At 39.6% G+C, this 23,210-nt stretch overlaps 1 protein-coding gene across 10 annotated transcripts in view; it reads left to right on the top strand.

Annotated features, from left to right (window-relative positions):
- Positions 1–23,210, top strand: part of KIAA1109 (KIAA1109 ortholog) — a 115,029-nt gene that overhangs the window by 2,134 nt on the left and 89,685 nt on the right. For all 10 annotated transcript variants that reach the window (XM_035323487.1, XM_035323488.1, XM_035323495.1 and 7 more), the window contains exons 2-8: positions 6,115–6,244; positions 9,823–9,939; positions 11,717–11,795; positions 12,473–12,537; positions 15,687–15,873; positions 17,031–17,112; positions 17,617–17,810. In XM_035323487.1, the coding sequence (XP_035179378.1) occupies positions 6,148–6,244; positions 9,823–9,939; positions 11,717–11,795; positions 12,473–12,537; positions 15,687–15,873; positions 17,031–17,112; positions 17,617–17,810 (821 nt within the window). In that variant the 5' untranslated portion in view covers positions 6,115–6,147. The remainder of the gene's footprint in view (positions 1–6,114; positions 6,245–9,822; positions 9,940–11,716; positions 11,796–12,472; positions 12,538–15,686; positions 15,874–17,030; positions 17,113–17,616; positions 17,811–23,210) is intronic.

The raw sequence follows: 23,210 nt of genomic DNA, 5'->3' as shown, positions 1-23,210 counted from the left end.
GGTAAACACTTGATTTCTCTGAACTGAAGATCTGAGGAATGTCCCTGATAAACTTGAACTCCCATTTATTTCCCCCATAAATTCTAGTCATAATAATGAGGGGATTGGCAGCATTCTTTATTTCACTACTTGCTTCATAACCATATAGAAGTCTTTTTTTTTTTCTCAGCGTTACGAATTGTTAGTTGTTGTTCACATCTTTGGATATTATTTTAGTCAGCCATCTCTGCAAGGTGTGCCAGTATTTCAAAGGACAGGATTAAAAAGACGTTTCATTTTTTCCTCTGCTTGTCTATCAGCCCGAGACTGATATTACTCTGACGTTCCCAGGCTCTGAGTATAAAATACCTGTTGCTTTCATCTTCAGTTGCAGGTGTAGGACAGAGCCCTTGCGGCCGCGTTGCTGTTCCCTTGGCTTCAGCTCTCTGCCAGGCGGAGAGGATGCTGGAAGGCCTCTGTCAGCAGCAGGTCCGCCTGCTCCTCATCTTCCTGCCCTGCTGCTGCAGAGCTCACGTGCTGGGGGCTTCGTCCAGCCTGCCACCTGAATGAAGCCAAAGAGTGATATGGGATCTGCGGCGGTTTTTTGTGTTGGCCATCCACCTTTTGGATGGGTTTCTATGTTATTTTGGGGGGGGGGGAGCACCCCTTTTATATATGCATGCTTTCTGTAACTTTTTATTACTTTGTTCCAGCAGGGTTTTTTTTTCCTCAGGCTAAGTGTTAGCACTTCAGACTGAAGTTAACACTAGTTTATGTATTTGATGTAACCGCAATATATTTATAAAGGCTCGATGCAGGTACTTCGGAGTGATTGGCTTTTTCAGGAATGGAGTGTTTGCTGAGAGCCTGGTCCAGGTTGGAATACTGGGAGCAGGCTGGAAATAAAGCACATCCCCCAGGACTGTCGGATGACTTACCTCATTTTCCGTCAATTACATTCTTTTAGTACTGATAAAATTTGAATAATACATGACTCAAGTAATTAAAACTTGTAAATTTTCTGTTAAGTGTGTGTTTCTTCGCTAAAGAATGCCTGTCTGACCAGGAGGAGCAAGTCTAGGTAACACTGAACCCTCACATCTTCAGTTCAATCTAAACATGCACCTGGAAAGCAGGTCCCAAGTATTTTGTGTGGGCATCACAAACTGAGGGCTGGGCCTCCCATCTCTCCTCGTTCTCATTTGCGGAACGGTGACTACACCACACCTTAAAGGACTGATGTGAAAATAAATGAGTGGTGTGGTTCTGTCACTGCAGTGCCCCGAAATCCGCTGCTTCTCCTTTCTTCCTCTCAGGAGAAGTCACACAGCCTTTTGTGTGTGTGTAGCATGCCAGGCAGCTGACGCAAGCCACAAGTGACAGTTGGAACAGTAAAGATGTTTTTAGAAAAAAGGGGGGAGTCATTATAGTTTTGGACTATATTTCTGGGATCACCATCACAAAACAGTAGAGACTTTGAGAACATACTGTAAAAAAAGTGCTGAGATGCATGTGGATTTCTGGGTTTCTCTTCCTCACTGATGCATGCTCTGCCTGGTGCTGACAAGGCTGGTAAGGGTCAGCTTCCCGTTCACACTTGTACTTTCCAGAGTACGCCCCTAAGACTTGTCAAGTGTGCTGTTCCTTAAGAACACGCTGGCAGCTTGCTTTGAAACCACAGGCACACCAAGCCACCAGTCAGCGTCCCTGCAGAGTGCCGGGGTAGCGTTCTGTTGCTGCCGTCCGAGGGCAGCAGAGACACCACGTGCGTGAGGTGTGAGCTGGTGGGCAACCTGCTCAGCCTGGTGGCAGAGCTCAAGGAGGTGGAGAGGTTGAGGGCCATCAGGTAGTGCGAGTGGGATATAGACCTGTGGGGCAACTGCCTGCCAGGCTTGGTGAGGGGTCTGGAGAACAAGGCTTACGAGAAGCGGCTGGGGGAGCTGGGGTTGTTCAGCCTGGAGAAGAGGAGGCTCAGGGGTGACCTTATCGCACTCTACAGGTACCTGAAAGGAGGCTGTAGCGTGGTGGGGGTTGGTCTATTCTCCCACATGCCTGGTGACAGGACGAGGGGGAATGGGCTGAAGTTGCACAAGGGGAGGTTTAGGTTGGATGTTAGGAAGAACTTCTTTACAGAAAGGGCTGTCAGTCACTGGAATAGGCTGCCCAGGGAAGTGGTTGAGTCACCATCCCTGGAGGTCTTTAAAAGACATTTAGATGTAGAGCTTAGGGATATGGTTTAGTGGAGGACTTGTTAGTGTTGGGTCAGAGGTTGGACTAGGGGATCTTGGAGGTCTCTTCCAACCTAGATGATTCTGTGGACTGCAAAGGAGTTTTGCCCTTTCTGGTAAGGATAATGGAGGAAGGATGTGTGCAGGGAGCTGGGCCATGTGCACAATGCAGGTTATGGAGGGTAGAGACAGGTAGGAGCAGGACTGTCAACGTAAAGTAGCTCATGGCTGTCCTGGATAGGCTGCATCTCTGTCTCCTAACGCTGCTGATCCTGCCTTTCCATCCACCACACCATGTAAATGCCCAAGGACGACATTGGTAGCTCGTCCTGCTGAAGTCTGCCTGTAGCTGCTGCCTGTTGCCCAAAATCTTAGAGGTGCAGTTGCTTTGTAATCAAAATGGATTAAGCACCTGTGTCCTCTGAGACACGTGCGCATCCAGTGCAGGTGGTAGTGCTGCCTGTTTCTGGAAACTTATGGTCCCATCCTCTTCCTCCTCCTTCTCAGGGGCCTCAGTTGAGGGAATGGGGTGCCGTCAGCAGGACGGGGCCTCAGAGGATCTCTGGTGGAGCTCCAGAACTTGCAAACATTGTCTGATGTGGGATTCCCTTGTTTATTTGCGTGTGAATGGCAAAAGTATTCCAGAAACCTTCCAAGGATATCCATCTTACGGCTGGGCTAGTGATGGCAAAAAGTGATGAACGCAGTCTTTGTTTCAGCAGGTCAGTATCAGCATCCCGTCGCTTGCGGTCTTGTCCTGCCACAGTCCTACAGAGCCCTAACAACATTCAATTTCCTGCCTCGGTGTTGTATAACACTAGCTTATTTCTTAGGAAGTTCCTTAGGAACCATGTAATTTCCTAAATTGATAGGAATTTTGATGATAATTTCTTAGGAAATTTATTAGGAATAGATTAATTTCTAGGAAAATCACAAATTGCTTTCTTAGGGTTGTTAGTGCTGTTCACTAAGGTGATCCTGACGGCTTGACAACATTTCCACAGTGGTCTTGATCTCAAAAGGAGGGTTTGATTTTTCTCCTGAAGGGAAGAAACAAATTCTCCCTGTTGTGCTGACAGGTTGGTGTCTCAGTTTCCCAGGTTCCTCTGCCATCCCCAGGTTAAAAGCTCCTAGAGGCTGCCTGCAGAGCATCATCTTCTTTGTAATACAAGCTGGCATGTGGGTTTTTTATTAGGGTATTGTGAATGTCTTAAAGCAAATCACGGTACCATTACATAATTTAATTTGCCATTGTAACGTCCCTTTAAAACAAGGACTTATTCTTAAAAATATGCGTGTGTCGTGCTGCTTAGTCCTGCTGGTAGGGGAGCTACCATAGCGGCTGCTTTGTCACCACTCCTGGAGGCAATGCCTGGTGGTTTTTCTTTTGTAGTTTCGTGTTTCGTTTAGTATTTTCCTCATCTTTCCTCCCCATTCTATTCTCTCTTATCAGAAGAGGTGGGGAGCAAATTGCTAGTGCTTGTTGGTGGGACTGTACTTGTTTTCCTTCAAAACACAGGCTCCTAATTCAAGGTACTCCAGATGCAGGAGAGACAAATGCATTAAAAGCAAGTTTTTTTCAACTTCTCTTTCATGTTTTGTTATTAAGTTACAATAGTGAGAGATGGTTTGGATTTATTACATGAAAACCTGGGTAAATATTAGTTCCTGTGCTAACACTTAGAAATAGTGACTATTTCAGAAATGTTATCACCGAATCAGCTAGGTTGGAAGAGACCTCCAAGATCACTGCGTCCAACCTCTGACCTAACACTACCAAGTCCCCCACTAAACCATATCACTAAGCTAAATGCTTATGCTGCTCAAAACCCAAGATCTTGTCGATGACATTTAGTTTTATGTTCCCCATCTGATGGAGAGTGTCAGAGACTTCACAAGGAAAGGAAACGAAACCTACCTGGATTTGTTTGAGGGTTGTAGGCTGACAGCCAGACAGGCTGCCAGAGCTGGAAGGTGTTTAAAAAAAGAAAAAGGGGAGGAAAAAGAAAAGAAAAAAAAAAAAAAAAAAGAAACAAAGCTGGATGATCTCTCTGTAAGAAGGCTTGACAGATGATGTCCAAGGGAGAAAACTTCAAATGAAAGTAATGCAAGTAAAATAGTGCTGGGTGATTATGAATGTTACTGAATTGAGCTACTCCCAGTTAATCACACTTAATTAATATAACCCAGTTGCGAGATGATTTGTGGATGTTTTGAATAAGCGCGTGAGATCAGAAGGACTGGGTTTCTGCTCTCCGTGTAACAGTGACATGATGGAGTCAGTTTTTATAAGCTGATGCAAATCCATCGCGAAGTGAGGGAATTAATGGGCATGCCGGATTAAGAGGTTATGGGAATATTTCATTGCTCTTGAAGGTTGCCTGGCCGTGCACCATCCGTGATCCTTGCCTTCCGGGAGTGCAGGGGTCTGCACCGCTGGCCCCAGCATGCAAGGAAGCAGCTGTGGGGTGCGGGATGGTGGTGCTGGAGCAAAGCCCCAGAGCTGCCTCAAGCAGCAATGCCTGAGGGCAACCTTGTGCTGCGTTAAGCTGCAATACCGGAAGGCAGCCGATTTTTTCATCCCTGTCTCAGTTTTACTGCGTGCACAAGTGTGGCCGTATAGGCACTTGCTTGGGGAGACGATGCATGGTCAGAGAGCTGCGTGGCTGCCGCTGCTCTGCTGAGCGAGCGGTACTGCTCTGGGACAGCTTCAGGACGAGGGATTGATTTTTTGTGTGTGTGTGAATTAAACATCGGTTTAGTGCAGTTCACAAATGGGGAATGAAAGCTTTGTAACAGGTTTAACTACCTTTCAACTCTTGGGCATCTGCATGTATCCATAAAGAGTCTGCAGCCCCCAAATTCTGAGATATTTATGTACTGCTTTCCTCACCTACAGAAACAACTATGATCTTGGAGGTCTCTTCCAACCTAGATGATTCTGTGATTCTGTGAAATCAGGTTTCCTCACTTAGATGCTTAAAGAAACCATCAGACGTGAACAAATACTTCCATAGGTCTCTGTTCCCTTAGGAATTAAAACCTGAACTTCTGAATCGTTGTCCTGGGCTAGGACTTTTGCCCCTTTGTTGGTATGAAGAACTGTTGCCTTTTCTCTCCAGCATCACCTGTTAAAATGAGGAGAAAAGTTGATATGTAAGCACTCGGGGGAAAAAACAGGAATTATGCAGCTGGTTAAGAAATGTAATGGTACATGAACAGAGATCTGAACAGAAATGACCTTTAGGGAGTGGTTAATCTTTGCAAGAAATAGCATGCGTCCTTTTTGTTTTCAAATGATCTGTTTGCTATTCTGCATGTAAGAAGTAAGTGGTATAAAAGACATGAGTTACCGGGGGATTAAGTTACAGCACTGAGTCGAGAGATTCTTAATTCACAAGTGCAATAGAGCAATTATATTGAAATAAACTGCAATTAATGCTTCTCTGAAAGGAACGTCTTATGGAACAAACCTCTACTAAGTGAACACAGTGTGCACATAGTCTTGTGTTACATTTTTAGAAAGTTTAACAATTTTACTTCTATGTTCAGTTGCCTTTTAACTTAGTGCTATGGTACAACAGCCTTTTAAACTTGTTTGCTGTTATATGCTGTATCGGGCAGTCCGAGTACTAAATTTAGAGAGCATAGTCTGGGATTTTGTTGATCTGCACTCTGTTATAGGGAAGCACGTGCCTGGAAACTTTGTTTCAGCAGATAGGAGTGTTCTGCTCTGGGTGGAAACGTTTCTGCTCTAGAGGAGAAAAAAGGGTAGCTGAGAATCATGAAGATGCTATTGAAGGAATAAAATGTATTCATATTTGCGTGAAGCAGACTGTTACACCACATTAACCATTCCTAATGTTCTCCACACGGTACTGTACTTACTACTTTTTTTCCCCTTCAGTTCTATAGGTGCTGACACAACAACAGTTTAGCAATGGATCAAAGGAAAAATGATAGTTTTGTCCCAAGTATCACACAGTTGGAGGACTTCCTAACAGAACATGACTCCAATGTTGTTTGGCTGTTAGTAGGTAAGGTGAATTTATTCTGTTTTGACTAAGTGTTGTTTTTTTATGTGTATTTTTAAAAAAGCTTCTCAAAATGTTGGTATACCAATAGAGAATTTCTTGCCAAAAGACATCAAAGCATTGAAAACAGATTTTTACTTGCCATATAACTGCTTAGTGATGTACGACAATGCTATTTAAGTAATTCAGAAAGAAAATACAATATTGTTTCCAATACTAATATTGCTGAGACACTTGGGAGTGAAGTCCAGCGTGCAAAGGCTGATGCTCTACAACTGCTGCTCTGCAAAATAAGAGCTCAGTGAGAACTCTCTGCACAGTAAGTTTTTTTAACACCAGAATAAGCTGTTGATTAACTGTAATACAATAACAGGATTTGCATCGTAGCACACGACAGGAAAATGCGGTAGCTTCACTCTACAGATATTTAATACAGTATGCATCGTTTGAATCATGGTATAAAGGCACTTTTGGTAATGACATAACTTTTACACCAAATTGTGTGTCACACTAAGCCTTTAAGCACAGGGTGCTCAGCTATAGGTAGTTTTCGTGGAAGTACCTTAGTTAGACTTATGTTAGCCTTCATAACACTGGTGCGGTTGATTATATTTGTGTGTAGGAACTCTTATTTCCTGAATATGTGACGAGTGGGGCAGGGGGAGCAAAATAACGATTGACTTACATACAGGTCTGGTTGAAAGTATTAGACGTGTGTTGAATTGAGACTTTTCCAAGAAAAGGTAATACCTGCTTTTCAGCCTTGATTCCTGGGCCCAGAGCAAGTGGCAGCAGAGGAAAAAGTTTCATTTTTGACTTTCAGGAATTGGGCACGTATGTGTTGGCAGTTGGTGCACTGCAATTATTTTTCGGTGGGCCAAGTTGAATGAAATTGATATACGCAGGTAGCTGAGGCTGCTTCCAGAATATTATTCATTTTCACTTTTAATATGTTGAAGTGGAAAATTTGCATTCAACATGAAGTTTAAGTGTAATCCAGATGAAAATAAGAGAAGTCACCATGCCAGTAGTTGCTCATGATAAAATATGGAGAGGACGTGGAACAGATCTGCAAATTCTGTTTCCAGAAGCTTCGAATTAAGACCTAGGGATGTCCAGGCCTTTCACCAAAGAATAAAAGTGTCAAGTGGCAGTCTGCAGAATTTCTTTTCTTCCTCTGGTTTTCACTTTCTGCACTGGATTCACAGAACAAACAATTAGTAATACTACTCAGGAAGTATGTAGGACATAAGCAACTCCATTTAACAACTATAAATTAAACCAAAGGCTTTGCTTAGCTTTCTTATTTGCTTGAACATATTAAACTTACAAATTTATGTTCCAAGGAAGAGTGGGTGGAACTTCAAGACGTAATCTAGTCTGTTCCCTTGTTCTAAGGGCAGATCGATCTATGTACATCTATGCAGTTTTGGGGAGCTGCTGATCTCTTCATTTTTAAGAAGGTGGTATCCTAAAAACAAGAACACAAGCAGAAAATTTTGGGTAGCCTCCTGTTATTATGAAGTTTGGATACAAAGGCATTAAAGTAATGTTTATTAATCTTGACCCAGTTTCAACCAATCGTTCCTTCCCTGCTTTCATCTGCTGACCTATGGCATCCTGTTATAAGAGAACAAAAAAGATGTCAACAGTTTATCTTCTGTTTAATCCTGAAACAGCTAAATATTGATTCAAGTAAGAGGTGATGAATTTCAGAAATGAACATGTTCTTCAAAGAGTTGTTGCACAATTCTAGAACAATCTGTTTAAAAAAAAAAGCACGCTTCAAATGTAATTTCCAAAAATGTAATTGCAGCGAAGCAGCTTTTAAAATCAAGGAATATAATAATGAGAATAACAGAGTTTATAGGATCTGTCATTTAGTAGTGGAGACCAAATTTGGTGAGTGGGGAAAAAAAAAGGGTAAAATTTGGGGCAGATGTGAGACGAGTTACATAGGCAGTGGATAGGACCGCGGTGCCTGGAAAGTGTATTAGTTTGCTGATTTTCTTCAGAATGTCACCTTGAGAGGAGACCTTCTTGGCTTTAGGTTAAGTGCCTAGATGAACTTTAATCTCAAATTAAGTTTTACGACTGAATGAGACCCTTTGAGTGTGAGTCATGCCACCTTTCTCCTTCACTGATAGAGCAGCTTACTCATCTAAAAGCAAGGTGAGGTAAATGCTGCCCTTGCAGTATGCCTTCTCTGAATGCCAACAGCACTTTCTTTTCTGGAGTTTAGTTTTAACCCTCCATGCCTTGTTCCTGTGGAATCACCACCCGTGCAGAGCTCTGACCTAAGATTTGGTTTGTTTTACACGGCAAGCAGCTTACTTGCCCAGGTGTATGTGCTACTTCAGTTTTGATCAGACTGGATCCATTTTCCAGTAATGAAAAGACAAAGTCATACCAGTCTTTATCTTCTCCCTTCTCTTCCTTGTCTTTCAACAAAGTGCAAGCACTGTGGTTGAACAGATGACTGCAAAAATTTTAAGGTCTGGTAAATGGACAGGTTGTTTTTGTAAATTTTTTATTAATTACCTGAAATCTCTGCAGAGTGAAGACATCATACGTGTATGTTTTTCTGCACTTCAGTTTTCCCATAAAAAGCACAATAAATCAGAGTTTTTAAGTATAAAATATATATAAAAGGGAAACTTTTGTTACAAAAGTCAGTTAATATAATGAGAGGTACCTTAAATACAAAAATTGCATCATTTCCTATTCTGCTCTGGACTAAGCAGGTTGATAATTTATTGAGTGAGAGTTAGAAGTAGTCCATTCCCTGGCAGCCCCATTGCTTTTGGGTTTGTCCTTCTGGAATCTTTGAGAACCCTTGTAGTTAGAAGTAGGTTACCACCTCTTAATCAACTAAAGTGAAAATTACTTTGGGGATTAGCAGACCTAATTCTTTTTTTTTTCTTAGCATGTTTTTCACTAGATTGCTTTTTCCTCTTTTTCCTTCCCCCCCCCTCCCCTCCCGCCCCTATCAAATTCCATGTTCAAACTGCTGACAGTTTTCTGCTATCCCAAAGACTGGTCTGTTTCTCTCAGGGTCCAGCAGCTTAGGAAATAGTTTCAGGTGTGAGAGTAAAATTTTCTGTGTTCAGGAAATTTTAGTTACAGTTAATGGTTTGGAGAAGGAAGGAGAAGGAATGTAATTTGACATCTGTAGATCATATTTCTTCAGATGTTTTGAAATAAACGATCGTGTGTCATAATGCTTGCTATGATTTGATCTGTGAAATTTAAGAGCTTGGGTGATAGGAGATGACAGCGAAATGTATGGTGCCTGTTGCCTGCCCTCAATAGGCCAGTTTTTCAAATTGGGGAATAAAAGACTGTACTTTTCTGAACTTTGCATTTTGCTTTTTTCCCCTTTTCACACCTTTCTCATACCCTCTTTCCGAAAACACCCATTAATGCCCCATCAGTTTCTTTTTTTTTTTTTTTTTGAAAGTAGGAAGAACATTATGCTTTATAGTTTCAATAGGTAAGGGTTTTATAGTCTTAATAGGTAAGGCTTTTATCTAGGTCAGAATGCTTTAAAAATATTTTAATTCATTTTAATCTTTCAACAGCGACAATATTGTCTTGTGGATGGATTATCTACCTAACTTATTATAATTCCCGGAACATTGGACTCATTTTAACATTGGTTCTTAACAGGCTATATAAGCATGGCTACATCCATATTGGTAAGTTACGGTTGCTGTAATGCTGTTGCTTTTACCTACTGCTTTTTATTATACTTTCACTTGCTGAAAACCAAGTCTGGGTAAAATCAGCATTCCCTTGTTACAGTAATTTGGAAATGATCAGTATGGTTTTAATTTAAGAAGGAAACAAGTTCAATGACATGCTTCAGGAAATGATTTCTGGTGTAGGTAGGGAAACACCCTCTTTTTCATTGATGTCTAATTGTTTTGTATTAAAGTTCACTTGATGGATTTTTATTGTCAGGTGTACTTTTTTCTGTTTAGTCTTTATACGTTTCCCATTACCTTTTCCAAAGCCCTCTATCATAACGGTCCGCCTCCTAAAAGGAGAAGGTTGGCCCCAAGGAGCCGCTTGACTTTGCCTGGTGATTTGGTGTTCAGGGGCGCAGCTTCCAGCTCCCCCACGCCTCTGGGGCTGGTTATATGGCATCTGAAGCAGGTGGAGAAACTGTTTGGTTGGGCTCAAAGGAGCACGGTGGAGTCTCAAGGCTTGGCTCCTTGTTATAGTGGTGTCCTTGCTTTCTAAATAAGCTGTCAGAACAACTCATGATGTTAGTCCATACTGGCAATGTGATATGTTGAATTTATACTGGTTAGAACATTTCCATCAAAATCCATTAACTTTTTTTTTTTTTTTTTCTTATAATTTTAAAACGCTTTTGAATAAAACAGGTCAGTCCAAATCACTTGGGCACTCACCCACATTACAAAAATATCTGTTGTTGAGTCACTGAGGGCTGTATCCCACAACCTCACTCTGACTGCACTTCTGACTTTCATTTATTCTTCCATGCCTTCCTCTCTCTGATTTCCAGAATGGCTACTACTTTACTTCCGGACTTTTTCTGCAACTACTGATTATAAATGGAGTGATAACTTTCAAACAAACAACCCAAAACCACCTCGGCCATACCCACCTACCAAAGAGACCCCTGCATTAATTTACACACGTCCTCAAGAATTTAAGATCTGTAATCCAAACTATCTTCAAATCCAGCTTTTTGAACAGCAGTATAGTTGAAAATCATACTGGCTGCTACACTTGATCTATTGGCTTTTATGATAATTTCTATGTGAAATTCCTATTAAGTAAAGACAGCTGGACGTAGCTAGCCAAATATATGGTGTACTTTATCAACTTAATCAGTAAGAAGAACATAACATTAATTAAATCCCATGATTAACAGCTTGGCTTCAATCGATTAATGGTGTTTTTTTGCTTTAACAAATCATGGTTTACTTAACTGTTTGTGAGTGAAATGAAAGTGCTAGGAAAATTATGGGATATTGCACTACCTGCTGATCTTTTCATACTTATTAATCCCTTCCTGCTGTAAACACAATTTGTCAAAACAATTGCACTGAAAACTTGATAGCTATTTAAAATTTGAAAAATTCTTCACTCAGGAAACTTTATTTATCTAATATAGTTCTTGCTTACAATAGCTTGATAGGAAAAAATGTTCAAAATAGCTTCCCTAGATTGTCTCACAAGCCTTGCAATGTACCTGGGTGTTCCTGACTCGTGTTTCTCAGATGGTCCGTTGTGTTCTTGGGTGATGCCAAACCTCTTAGAGCCCTGTACTTGTGTGTGTTCTGAATCTCTGACTTACCTTCTCCTTGAAAGTCAGTGTGTTTTTGAAGCTCAAGATACCAAGTAAACACATTTCAGATAATTGACCACTGTATTCCTCCTGTTCAGAAGTTAAAATATCAACACTTTCAGACTAACGCCCTGTAAATTCTCTCAAATTAGGTTCCTTTTCATTCTCTGTGCTGTCTGGAAAAGTCATGGTTCGGGAAATCTATTTCATCACAGAAGACATGTCTATCAGGTACAGATTTCCAATGGAGTCACTGTTCTAAATACTGATACTAAATGCAGGAAATGTGTATATCGAAATAACACATCCAAGTGCAATTTTACAAATGAGTAGTACACATACTCATAAATATTAAAAATAAACTATTTTGATGAAAATGTTTTGACATTCTTAGAGATGCACATTTTGTTAGCTGATTTGCTGTTTGAGCATTATCAATTGGAAGTGAGTACTGAATAAGATTCTAGTGGCCCTTAATATGTGTAAAAGAATACATTTTAGAGTTAAAAGGAGAACTGTTTTTAATTAATGGCTTTCAGTCCATGTTTCTGTGTTTAAGTCTTGAAGATTTGCTTGGGCCAAATAGTTTTGCATTTGTATCCTGGAAGTGAGAACAGTTTGTTTCATGAACTGCAAACTAGCAAATAGCTTATAACTTTGATTCCTCTCATAGAAGTTGTACAACCTTGAGTAGACAATGGATATAGGGTTCTATACTAATTCAGCTAATGTGGTAATTGTATAATGCTGTACTATGAGACTCACTTTTCTCTGTGCTTTACTGTTGCTTGTACACTGTTGAAATTGCAGATCTCTGCAGTGCGTAAGGCAGAACATCATGCAGCTACACAGAGGATTTTGGATCGTTAATCTTTTAACTTCTGTTTTATCTAATTTATTTAATTTAGAATCCAGGACGGATTTATCATATTTCGCTGGTGGAAGATGTACAACCCTAAGCAGAAACAGCATGGTAGGCATCTCAAAAAAGCTTAAAATTTTAAATTAAGTTTACGGGTAATCTACACAAAAATATTTCCTTTGCACAATTGCGTGCCTGTAGTTCAATTGTTATTATGTACCTGAAGTACATTGAAACATCAGAAGGTATGAGTTCTTTTAACCAGTTCACCTACGTTAGTGGATTAGAACAACACAATGAAATAAATAAAGGATTTATAGTCAGGGATTCAAGGCCTTCTCAAGATAACACTATTAATCTTAATAGTAGCCTTTATTAGCTGTAGTTTGAGCATAATTGACTCGGTATTGAAGTTTATAACCATGATAAATAGAGACTTCTGAAGTTCTGAAACTGATTTTAGTTTTCAAGTTTTGCTGTTTTGTCAGTATTTCAGCAGAAGTGTTACAATAAGGGATATGCTTTAGTATTTGGTAACCCTGTGTCTTGATGACATCTGTGGTCACAGAAGTGCAGAAGTGGAGAAAAACTCATTCATTTTTCTTCCTTATCTATGGCTGAAGAAGGAGGCATAACACTGGATACAAGAGATTAATTGTATCTTCAGAAAACACTTTGAGAAAACATAAATAACCTTGTGATGTGTGCTTAGACATTTATAGGATTAGAATCTACTTGGATGAGTGTCTCAAGGGCTGCCTCTCTTGACTTCTCAAGTGTCACAGTTCCATTGCTAATTCAAGGAGGTCCAGAAGTGGCATTTGTATGCTGCTTGAGGAGGGCACTAATTGAGAAGGTGACTGAACTTTGGAGGGCCTTCTTTCCCTTCGCTATGCCTCTCTCCCTTGTAATGGCCTCTGATGGCATGATGCTTAGATTTGCCAAGAAGCTTATACAACTGTAGCTTTTTCAGGACCAGTTCAGCAGTGGTAAGAGTACTGCATACACGTTATGCAGGTAAATATGAGACACCTTTCAAAATACTGAGATAAATTGGGAAAAGTTGCCTACATTTTTTTAATCAAGATGTTACATAATTCAAGTTCTTTATACTATAAGAAGACTAATTCAGAAAGTAGAACCTAGTCTTAAAGGTAATTACATTCTTGTAACCACAGGTTATCAAACAGCAGGTTTTCATAGAATTTTCTCCATCTGCTAGTTAAAACATATTTCTCTAGTGGCTTACAGAATGAAAAACGAGTTGAACTTATTGCACTACGGATAGCTGTGTCTGTCTTTGGTGGTGTTTTTGCTTGGCAGTGTTCCAAAACTTTACCCATTTCTGCTGGCATTTAGGACTGCATAATTAGCAGACAAATAATCCAAATAATTGAGAAGGTCAGAGGTGTATAGGTCTAACAACAAAGTAATGTGACTAAAGTGCTCTCTTAAATAATTACTTTCTCTTAGGAAAAATAACCTTGCTTACTTTGTATTGCAACTGTTTATCAGAGATTATTTACTTTTTAAAATGAAAATTAAAATCTTCAAAAAAATTTTAGCCCATTGTAGTATATTCTTCCCCATACTTTTTAATGCGCTTCATCACAAGCTGAATATCTGACCAAATCACTAAGGCTGCTGGTAAATTGCATCCTAAGGATTTCCCTGGTTTCTTTGAGGATTACTCTTGCAGCTGTCACAGAGTGTTTGGAAAACCTGTTGTAGCTAGACATTACTGATGCATACCTTTGTCTCAGATCCTTCATAAAAGGAAAAACAGAATAGACATGAAATGTTCCTATAGGAAAATGCATAGGCTGAAACTGGCCTATTAAATATTTAAAAATGCCACCAGATTACTATAAAAACACAAACCTTAAGTCTTCTAAAATTTTTGCTTGGAAAAAGTACATCTTGTGAAGGTTTAAATGTAAGCAGTAATGATTAGTTCATGTTTTTCTGTTTTGTTTTGAAGTTTTGCGCCTGAAGTGCTGAGTGGTGCAATAATGAGAAATGGAGCAGGAATGGGAATTTGTTGTTAATAGCTGTGATAAACTTGGTCCTGTTAGTATAGAAACGATGTGACCTCAATCTGTTTTCATTTTGACATATTTAAGGGTGTTGGACGAGGTGGGTTTTTGTTGTTATCTATTCAGAGAAGGCTAGTGAAGGATCCTGAAGTACTCGTAGGCCTCACTAAGGTGTTACATCTGGGTGGCTCCCAGCACATACTGGTATATGGGATTATTCCTCCCCAGGTGCAGGACTTTGCACGTCCCCTTGATGAGCTGCATAATGTTCCTGTTGGTCATTTTCTCTGACAAGTAAAGTCGAGATCTCTAAACATTGGCTCTTGGATACATACACAAAGGGCTGCTGGGTTTCTTCTCTTGCTCCTGACCACAGCAGTGGTGGTAGCTGTGACGTGCTCATTTCTAGTGTCTGTGGGGAACGTTGCCTTCAGTATAATCCCTGTGAGTTACAGGTTCGTGACTGCTGTCATAACCATTGATGCTTCAGTTTCCTAAAGTGCATTTGGCTTAGAGGGACCAGATCAGATTTTAGAGCAACTCAGATCTCCTGAGTAAATGTGTAGTGGGCACTCTTTCAACACTTTCAATCAGGAGGGAGTTGTGTGAGCATTTTCCTCACATTAACTACATAATTAGGTCATACTATCCAAGGTGAAAGTATGTCACAAACAGCTCTATATGCAACCAGCAGATGTTAAACTCACTTTTATTTACTAAAGAGCCAAGTGGATACTACAGTTAAAATTTTAAATTCATGGAAATGTTGATTGACTGCATGAAATAAGTATGCTTCTTGTTAGTTCTCCATATTTAAGCTGTTTCTCTATAAAACGAAGATGCTTCTCGGTTTGGCACTCAGGATTTAGTGCTGTGCGTCAAGTGATTTTGTTTTTTTTCATTAGCTTTATATATGAGCCTGAATAACCCTAATTTACCATTTTGTGCAGCTCCTTTCTGGTTTTATTTTTGCATTGTGACCGAAGGGCGAAATTTCCTTCAGGTTTTATGTTTTGTATACAACTGTTTTATTTGCCAAGTTTCACTTACTTGCTTAGAATGGCATAAATATATATATATTTAACTGTATCTTAATACGTAGTTCAGCAGCTGTTAACTACCATGTAGATAGTTTTTTGCAAAATGTATGTATCTGTAAAACTGTAAATACTTAAAGGAAATGTTGGGGTAGAATTAGGAACTCTTTTCCTACTATTCATTTAGATCCAAAGGCAGAAACAAGACTGTATATTATGGTGAATGACTTTGAATTTCACGTGTACAACCGTTCTGAGCTTTATGGACAACTTCAAGAATTATTTGGCTTGGATCCCACAATAATTCCAGCAAAGAAAGATGATGAAAAAGCACAAGTGAACGGAAGGCAAAGAGCACATGCCAATCTTGAAAGGTAAGTTATTATTCATTTTGCTATTTTGTTGATGCTTTGTTCTGCGAAGTGCTGAACTAATTGGGTAATGTTTTGTTAACGTATGCTCTGGAGGCCAAATGGCTGAAGCACAGTGGAGAGAGAAATTGCATTGACAGGCCTGACAGTCTGAATATTTTTCCTTCCCTCAGACTTCCTACCACAACAATTAAAAAAACCACAACCGAACAAACCAAATACCCCTTGCTTAATGATCAGAGAAAGGCTGAAAAATCTGTTTGAAGCACTCTGTAGAAAGGGAGGATGTGTTGAAAATGATTATGCTTGCAGGATAATAACGGCATTGCTCAGTAGAAGTAACAGTCCCTCAGGACACTGAATAGACAAAATATGAGGATCCATATCGGAGGACTAAATGGTTTTTGAGCTTTACACTCAGGCTGATTTGCATTACACTTTTAGCAGTGTGTGATTGCGTGTGTAGATACACAAACTTAATTATTATTTTTTTTCCTATCTCTGGATACCCCATAAAGCATGGTGTGGACATACAAAGTTTCTCTATTTAGCTTATTTGTAGTGGTGTCAGGTATTCGATTACAAGCCTCTTTTTGGGAAGAATCACATCACACTGATTTATTGACATGAGGAGAGAAGTTCTAATGAGACTTCAGTCCTTCAGTCCAGGCCAGGCCACTATGTGTTACTAAATTATGTAGTAGGCTGCTTGCAGCATGCTGTGGTAATCCTGAATCTGGGTAGGGGCTGCGAATCGAGCCAATCTCTTCATACTTCACTTTCAACACCCTTACCAACACATGCGTGAGGGACTTCTCCCTTTGGGAAGTGACAGATCCTTCACCAAAGACTTAAAAAGAGTATTTGACTTGTTTATAGAACAGACCAAGTTCTCCTTAGGAAAATGTATTTAACTTGCTCTGTTACAACATGGCATGCTTGCTTTCTACCTGTGTTAGCTCACAATACACCAGCACCGAAGTGTAACTGTAGATGCTTCCGGGCTCTGAGTCTGTAGGCTGCTAGCAGGTCCTTGAGAGGAGGTACCCTCATGAAAAGAAGTATTCCCCTAGAGCTGTGCACTGCAGATCCCTAGAAAAAAAGCTTGGTTAGTTCTTCTGCAGAAAAGAGAAAATAATAAAAACATTTTTTTTCCGTAGTGTTAAAGTAAAAACAGAATCTCAAGACCCTTCTTCTTCATGGAGATCGCTTATTCCTGTCATTAAAGTCAATGTAAGCACGGTAAGTCAAACAAGTCCCTGATACATTCATAAAAATCAGGCTCGTGACTCATTTTTCTTCTACATTCTATTTAGTTTTTGTTTTCCATCATGATTTTTAATAGTTTTGGTGCTCATAGAAACAAAGTTATGTTCTCTATTTTGGGAAGTACTTGTTTCTTAGGCTTGTAATGATTTCAAGAATATCATGTAATTAAGCTAGGTAATGGGTGTTAGACATTTTTTTTGTTTGTTTCAGTACATCTTTTAATAAGGGTATTTGGCCATTTTGCTTAAGAGTTAATGCTGCCTCACAAAAACAGGGAAACTGTTACTGACATAATAGGATACGAAATACTGGAATTTTGTGCAAGGTGATATTTTAGTTATGCATAGATTATAGATAAGATACTGGTCCCTAATCTTTGCATAGGGACGGTTAAACTGTATTATTATAGATGAATTATCTATACATATATGCAATAAGCAGTGTATTACAAGCAATTGGGTCTTCTTTTTAATTTAGGGTCGCTTGGCATTTGGGAATCATTATCAGCCACAAACACTTTGTATTAACTTTGATGATGCTTTTTTGACATATACCACAAAACCACCTTCGAGCCACCTTGATCAGTTTATGCATATCGTGAAAGGAAAATTGGAAAATGTTAGAGTCATGCTGGTTCCGAGTCCAAGATACGTTGGTCTTCAAAATGATGAGTAAGTTTTGCTGTTTTTTTTTGTTGTTGTTCAGATTCCTATTTCATAATTTGTTTTAAGAAAATCAAGAAAAAGTTGACTGTGTTTCTGTGACTTTATTTTTCTTAGTGGGTTTAGGTGGCTGGCATTTTTAACACTGTGAAGTTGTTAAATGTTGGATCTTCAAAACTATTTGTTTATGAAAAAAAGTGTTGGTTTTCTGTCATTACAGATTTTTTTTGTCAATTATGCTGTATGATTAGTAATCTGTATTTAGTTATTATTTTCCTTCACTTGGATATTATAGCCATATGCAGGCTTTGACAACAGTAAAATTTTCAGATTTAGACAAGATGTAAGGTGTATAGTTCTGTAGAGGTGATTTGCATATAGCTTGGAAAATTATTAAAAAAAGAAAAAAGGGAAAAACAGCATAATATTTGATGTAGTAGAAATGAGGTTATCTTCTGAAGGCAGATTGCTGATCCTTTTTACCTCTTCATATTCTGTTCCTAGACAGCCAGGTTTATGAAGCTTTAACAAACTAAATAACACTAGCAACCAAAAAACGGGGTGCTTGCATGACGTATTTTGACACTAGGTTTCAGGTTTTATTACATTTGAACCAGATAGACATTCATCTGTGTACTATATTAATACTCTTGATACGGTATGAATTTCGTAGCCAGACTTTTCAGCATCATCTTATTCAATGCTTATGAAATCATATATTCAACAGATAATTTGGACAAAGCTGCTAAATTTTGAAGTCTTTCACAGGTATTATTTGGTCAATAGAAGGTAAATAATGCATACTATCCTTAGACAGTTGCATGTATGAATTCATGTTAAATGATTTTATCTATTTATATAGCTTCTAAGCAACAGTATCCAGACAATTAATTATGATGCTTCGAAATAAACTGTGCTTCATTTGACTTTACCTTAGTTGGATTTGTATCAGCCAAATCCTGCCACCTATAAAATACCTTTATATTTTTTCCAGTTTTAAATAATACTCAGTGGGTATATACAGAATCTCACTCTTCAAACATGACAACAAAGGAAACTAATAATGAAAACAAGCTAACAACATTAAAACAAAATAGGATTAAGATACTGAAACTATTAGCTTTTTCTCGTGCTTCCGCTAAGTATTTTCCTTTTATGCTATTACCATCCCTACAGCTCTTGATGGCTGAAGGATAATGTGCGCAGAAAACATGTGCCCTAATTTACTGCAGATTCAACAAATGACCCAGTTCACTGAAAAATGGGAATGCTTTTGAATCTTGAGAGCCTGCCCTCTTGTGCTTCTTTGGCTTAAAAATTAAGCCACGTCTTAACTTTCAGAAATTCCTGCAGGCAATATATGTATAGAAAACAGTTAAGTGACAACAAAATTTGTAGCAGACCGACTCAGAATCAACACAAACATCAAAAAACAGGCTTGACAGCAGTGATTTATAAAGGAATCCTCAACACCTCCATCACACTTTGCAAGTAAATACTCCGAAACACAAATTTAAAAAAAAGTGCTAGGAAAAGCAGGTCAGGATGAGTTTGGAGATCTGTGACTAAGTCAGCATGCTCAAAGCAGAGACTTCAGGTAGATATTAGGAACTAGTCTTGGATGATGATAGTAATGACAGCGGAGGAGATGATTATCTAACCCATCTTTGTGAATGGTCTGTGATGGGGTTTCTAGGGTTCTGCCACTTCAGTCGGGCGAGGTGTAACTAACTATTCCTGATGAGGGAGAAGAGAACAGGTCAGATGACCTCATTAGCTACCTTCCTATCTGGTGTTATTTGCAGATAGTTTCAGGTGTGTTTTAGGCTGAGAATACTGCTAGAGGAAGCAGTGCTGTTGTCTTGTTTGCATGGCTGTGCAGTGAACACTGATCAGGGAATTCATCTTTGTTAAGAAAAATGCATGTTGGTCTTAAACATGAATCAGTTCTGGGTTCACTACCTGTCACTTGTCACCCTAACCACCTAGGACTGGCATAAGCAACGGCATTATGAAAGAAAAGACTGCTTTTCTTGGCTGCTGTGTTGTTTGCTCTGGCCTCTGACTTCTTGGTAATGTAAAATGATAAGGTGCTTGACTCACCTTCTCTGTATTTTCATAGTCTCCTTCAGAGAATCAAACCATGGATACACCACAGTACAGAATTGAACTTCCCTTTTTGCATACAAACGAGGATTGTAAGAAACATAATGAACAGGCAAAAAGTATTTTTTGTTTGTTTACAACTGTAATGAGTTCAGACAAATCAAAACAAGAACAAGAAGGAAAAGGGTTTAATTGAGTATGTAGAGCATATGCTCTAGAAGAATGTGAGGAGGAGGACTGAGGAAGGTGTCCAGCTACCATGTGCTAATCCCTTCTCCTCCTCCACTTCTGTTTAGTGTAAGAGCTCAGCAGAGTTCTGCAAAAAGTGGAGCACTGCAAAGTTGAAGAGGATGGCATGAGCCCGGGTCTTTGATGGGAGGGTTTGGCCCTTCTCTCAGCTGCTAAGGCATTCCTGTCAACACTTCCCGCTTTTCCTACAGCCGAGTGGCAGTGGCTGGTAGGCCATGGACTTGGTGAATTCAGATTGTGTTGAAGAAGGCTTAGCTCAAAGTCTTTGTATATAATTCTATATAAAATCTTAACAATTTTGTTGTAAACTTTGATCTCAACACTAAGTCTGTATAGGTAAACACTGTTGGGAAGGCAGAAGTAAACAGTTATTTGGCGTGCGGTATGCATTCATATCGTACAATTACGCCCAGTTCTGTTAAAACAGGAATGTAATTTCTCCAATGTATTTGTATAGTCTGAAGTAAATGTGTGTGGTATGAAAATATTCACTCTGTGCTGTCAGAGCAGGGAGCACACTTCATGTGAGAAGGGTGTATTATTCTGTACTTTACAGAACAAAATGCGTAGCAGATAGAGCAGAAAAGTAAAATTTGGCATCATACACAGGGCACCTCACACAGTAGCTGTTTGACTTTCATGGTGAAAGGAAGCTTCTTAAATAAGACGCAAACTTTGCCTGACAAAAGGTGCCCTGCTAAGGTGGTATAGCCAGACACTAGCAGCTGGTGGCATTGCTCAGAGGAGTGAGTTGTGTGGCCGAGGCAGGCAGCTGTTACACTGTGAGCTTCTCCTCTCCTGCATTACAAAGCAGAGCGGCTTCCTTGAAATTTGTGAGGCTGAAGTGACCGCCTGGTGCTGCTGAGCAGCGGTGAGCTTTTTGGACTTGCTGGCCCGAGCGTGTGCGTTGTGGAGCACAGGCAGAATGAACTGAGCTCTCCCCATAAACTGCTATTATTATAAATCTCTAAGTACTTCTCTTCCCTGTTCTATTCAGGAACTGCTAAACAATTGTTTTTCCAGATCTCGCTATATTTACATCTCATTCAGGAGGCCAATTCAATTTTACACAGGAAAAACAACTAATTGGAAAATTAAAATGAATAGGAAGTATTTCATCTTTCGCTGCTGCCATTTACAGTAAAATTGATTTAGACTTTCTCACTCTGCTGCTTATGAAGCGGCAGCAGTACGTGGGCTCTGCGTCTGCTGCCTGCCATGTTCCCCGAGCGTTCCTGCCTTTGAGATGAGGAGCGGTGCGATGAGCAACGTGCTTCTACCAGGTCGCAATCTTCGACAGTATGTTTCTGCCATTAGGTTTTCTTCTTTTTGATAAGAAGTGCAAACATGTAGAAGTCGTTGAAAAGCGAGAAAGACATATCTTGCAGTGAAAATATAATTTTCACATTTTAACATTTTTATTAGCAGTATTAAAATATAATGTATAAATGTGTATATGTTGTAATACTGTGAGAAATGTGTCGTAGTATGGCTAGCATACTAGTGGTAGGGAAAGTGTTTGATTTATTAGCTTTAGCATTTGGGTCCTTTTGAGGGAAATGCTATTAAGGAAGAAGAGAGCATTTTTTTCCCCCTCTTAACTAATGGTCTAATTACTGAAGATGGCTTGTCCCTCTGGTTCTGAGTGCTATTTTAGTAAGAAAACAATTAGCAGGTGAAAGAATGTGTTGTAGGACAAGGAGAAAGGAGCTCTTGATGAAGAAGAAACATTAAAAGTAGAACTTCGGTAGCTGATTGTGGGTTATGGCGCTTGAGAAATGTCTTTGTGCAGAGAGGAGCCTGCTGTCTTAATGCATGACTTAACTAAACCTCTAAGCTATTTTATGTAGTAATAATAATGTAATGATCAAATAGTTCCTGTAATTTGGGGTAGACAGTGCCCAGCAATATGACAGCAGCCTTTGTTGAGGGGAGACTTGAGACCAGACTGAGTGTTCACCATTTATTTTCAGAAGCTAGTTTAATTTAGGTAGCACATAGACCAGGAAGAGCAGCAGTGATAGGGAGGGAAAGAGAGTAACCCAAGTTATAACCTGCACTTGGAACGGATTCCAAAACAGCTGCATCCAGGCAGCCTGTGCTGTGTGCCCTCACTGGGCTGGGCCCCTCCACACCTGTCCTTCTGGTCATGTGTTGGGACCAAGGCCCAGCAGATAAGGTAGCTCTCACTCTTGTAGTAACCCTAAAGTCAGGCTGCTGCCAGGAGTGGCATAGACACATGGAGCTGCTGTCAAGGGATGGTATCAAACTGGAGTCCTTCACACAAAACCTTCCCGGATGCCACATATGGTGTATCTCCAGCGCTACAGGTCTTTCTGTTCAGCGAACGTAATGGGCATCAGAGGTTCAGCAATAAAGGCAAATTGCACATAGGTGACTTCTGCAAATGGGTTTTAATGTGTCTTTGTGGTTTCCTGCTTGGATCTGGCTTTTCTTCAACCTACACATATGTGGACAAAACTGCATGAGTGCTTGTACTTGCCATGAGGATGTAGAACTACACATAGTATAGCGCTTCTGTTGTTCTTTGTAGACTTATGATGTGGCTGCTGAAATCTCTTGGAATCAGAAGGCTTTTCCAAGTGTATGGCATGTTGCTTGTGGGTTAGCATTGGCATTCAGTTTGTTCAAGCCTGTAAAATACTTTGGAATATTTGATTTTTTTTTTTTTTTAATTGGCATTACTGAGCAGAAATGTATGCAACATGGTCTGCAGTGGCATTCCACTGAATTGGAAGACCCTGATCTCTAAGAGGTTTTCCACAAACCTTTGTACCTTCTCAGTTTAAAAAAAATAGTAGTTTTATTAGACTTGTGTAAGTCTATACAGATACTCTCAGTACAATATTTTTTAGAATGGCTTGTTTGATGCAGTTAGCAGTTTTGTTGATGATACTTAAATATGTACTACATGCAAGTTACAAGTGAATTTGACCTATGTTATTTCTTCCATTATGTTGAACTTGTTATATTCAATCTAATTTGAATTTATAAAGGTGAATCTCAGTGTTTTATTTTTAATCTTTGCACTTT

The sequence above is a fragment of the Oxyura jamaicensis genome, chromosome 4 (assembly GCF_011077185.1).
Source record: "Oxyura jamaicensis isolate SHBP4307 breed ruddy duck chromosome 4, BPBGC_Ojam_1.0, whole genome shotgun sequence".
Taxonomy (NCBI): Eukaryota; Metazoa; Chordata; class Aves; order Anseriformes; family Anatidae; genus Oxyura; species Oxyura jamaicensis.
Note: the sequence above shows the minus strand (reverse complement) of the source record. Positions and strands in the feature narration are given on the sequence as shown.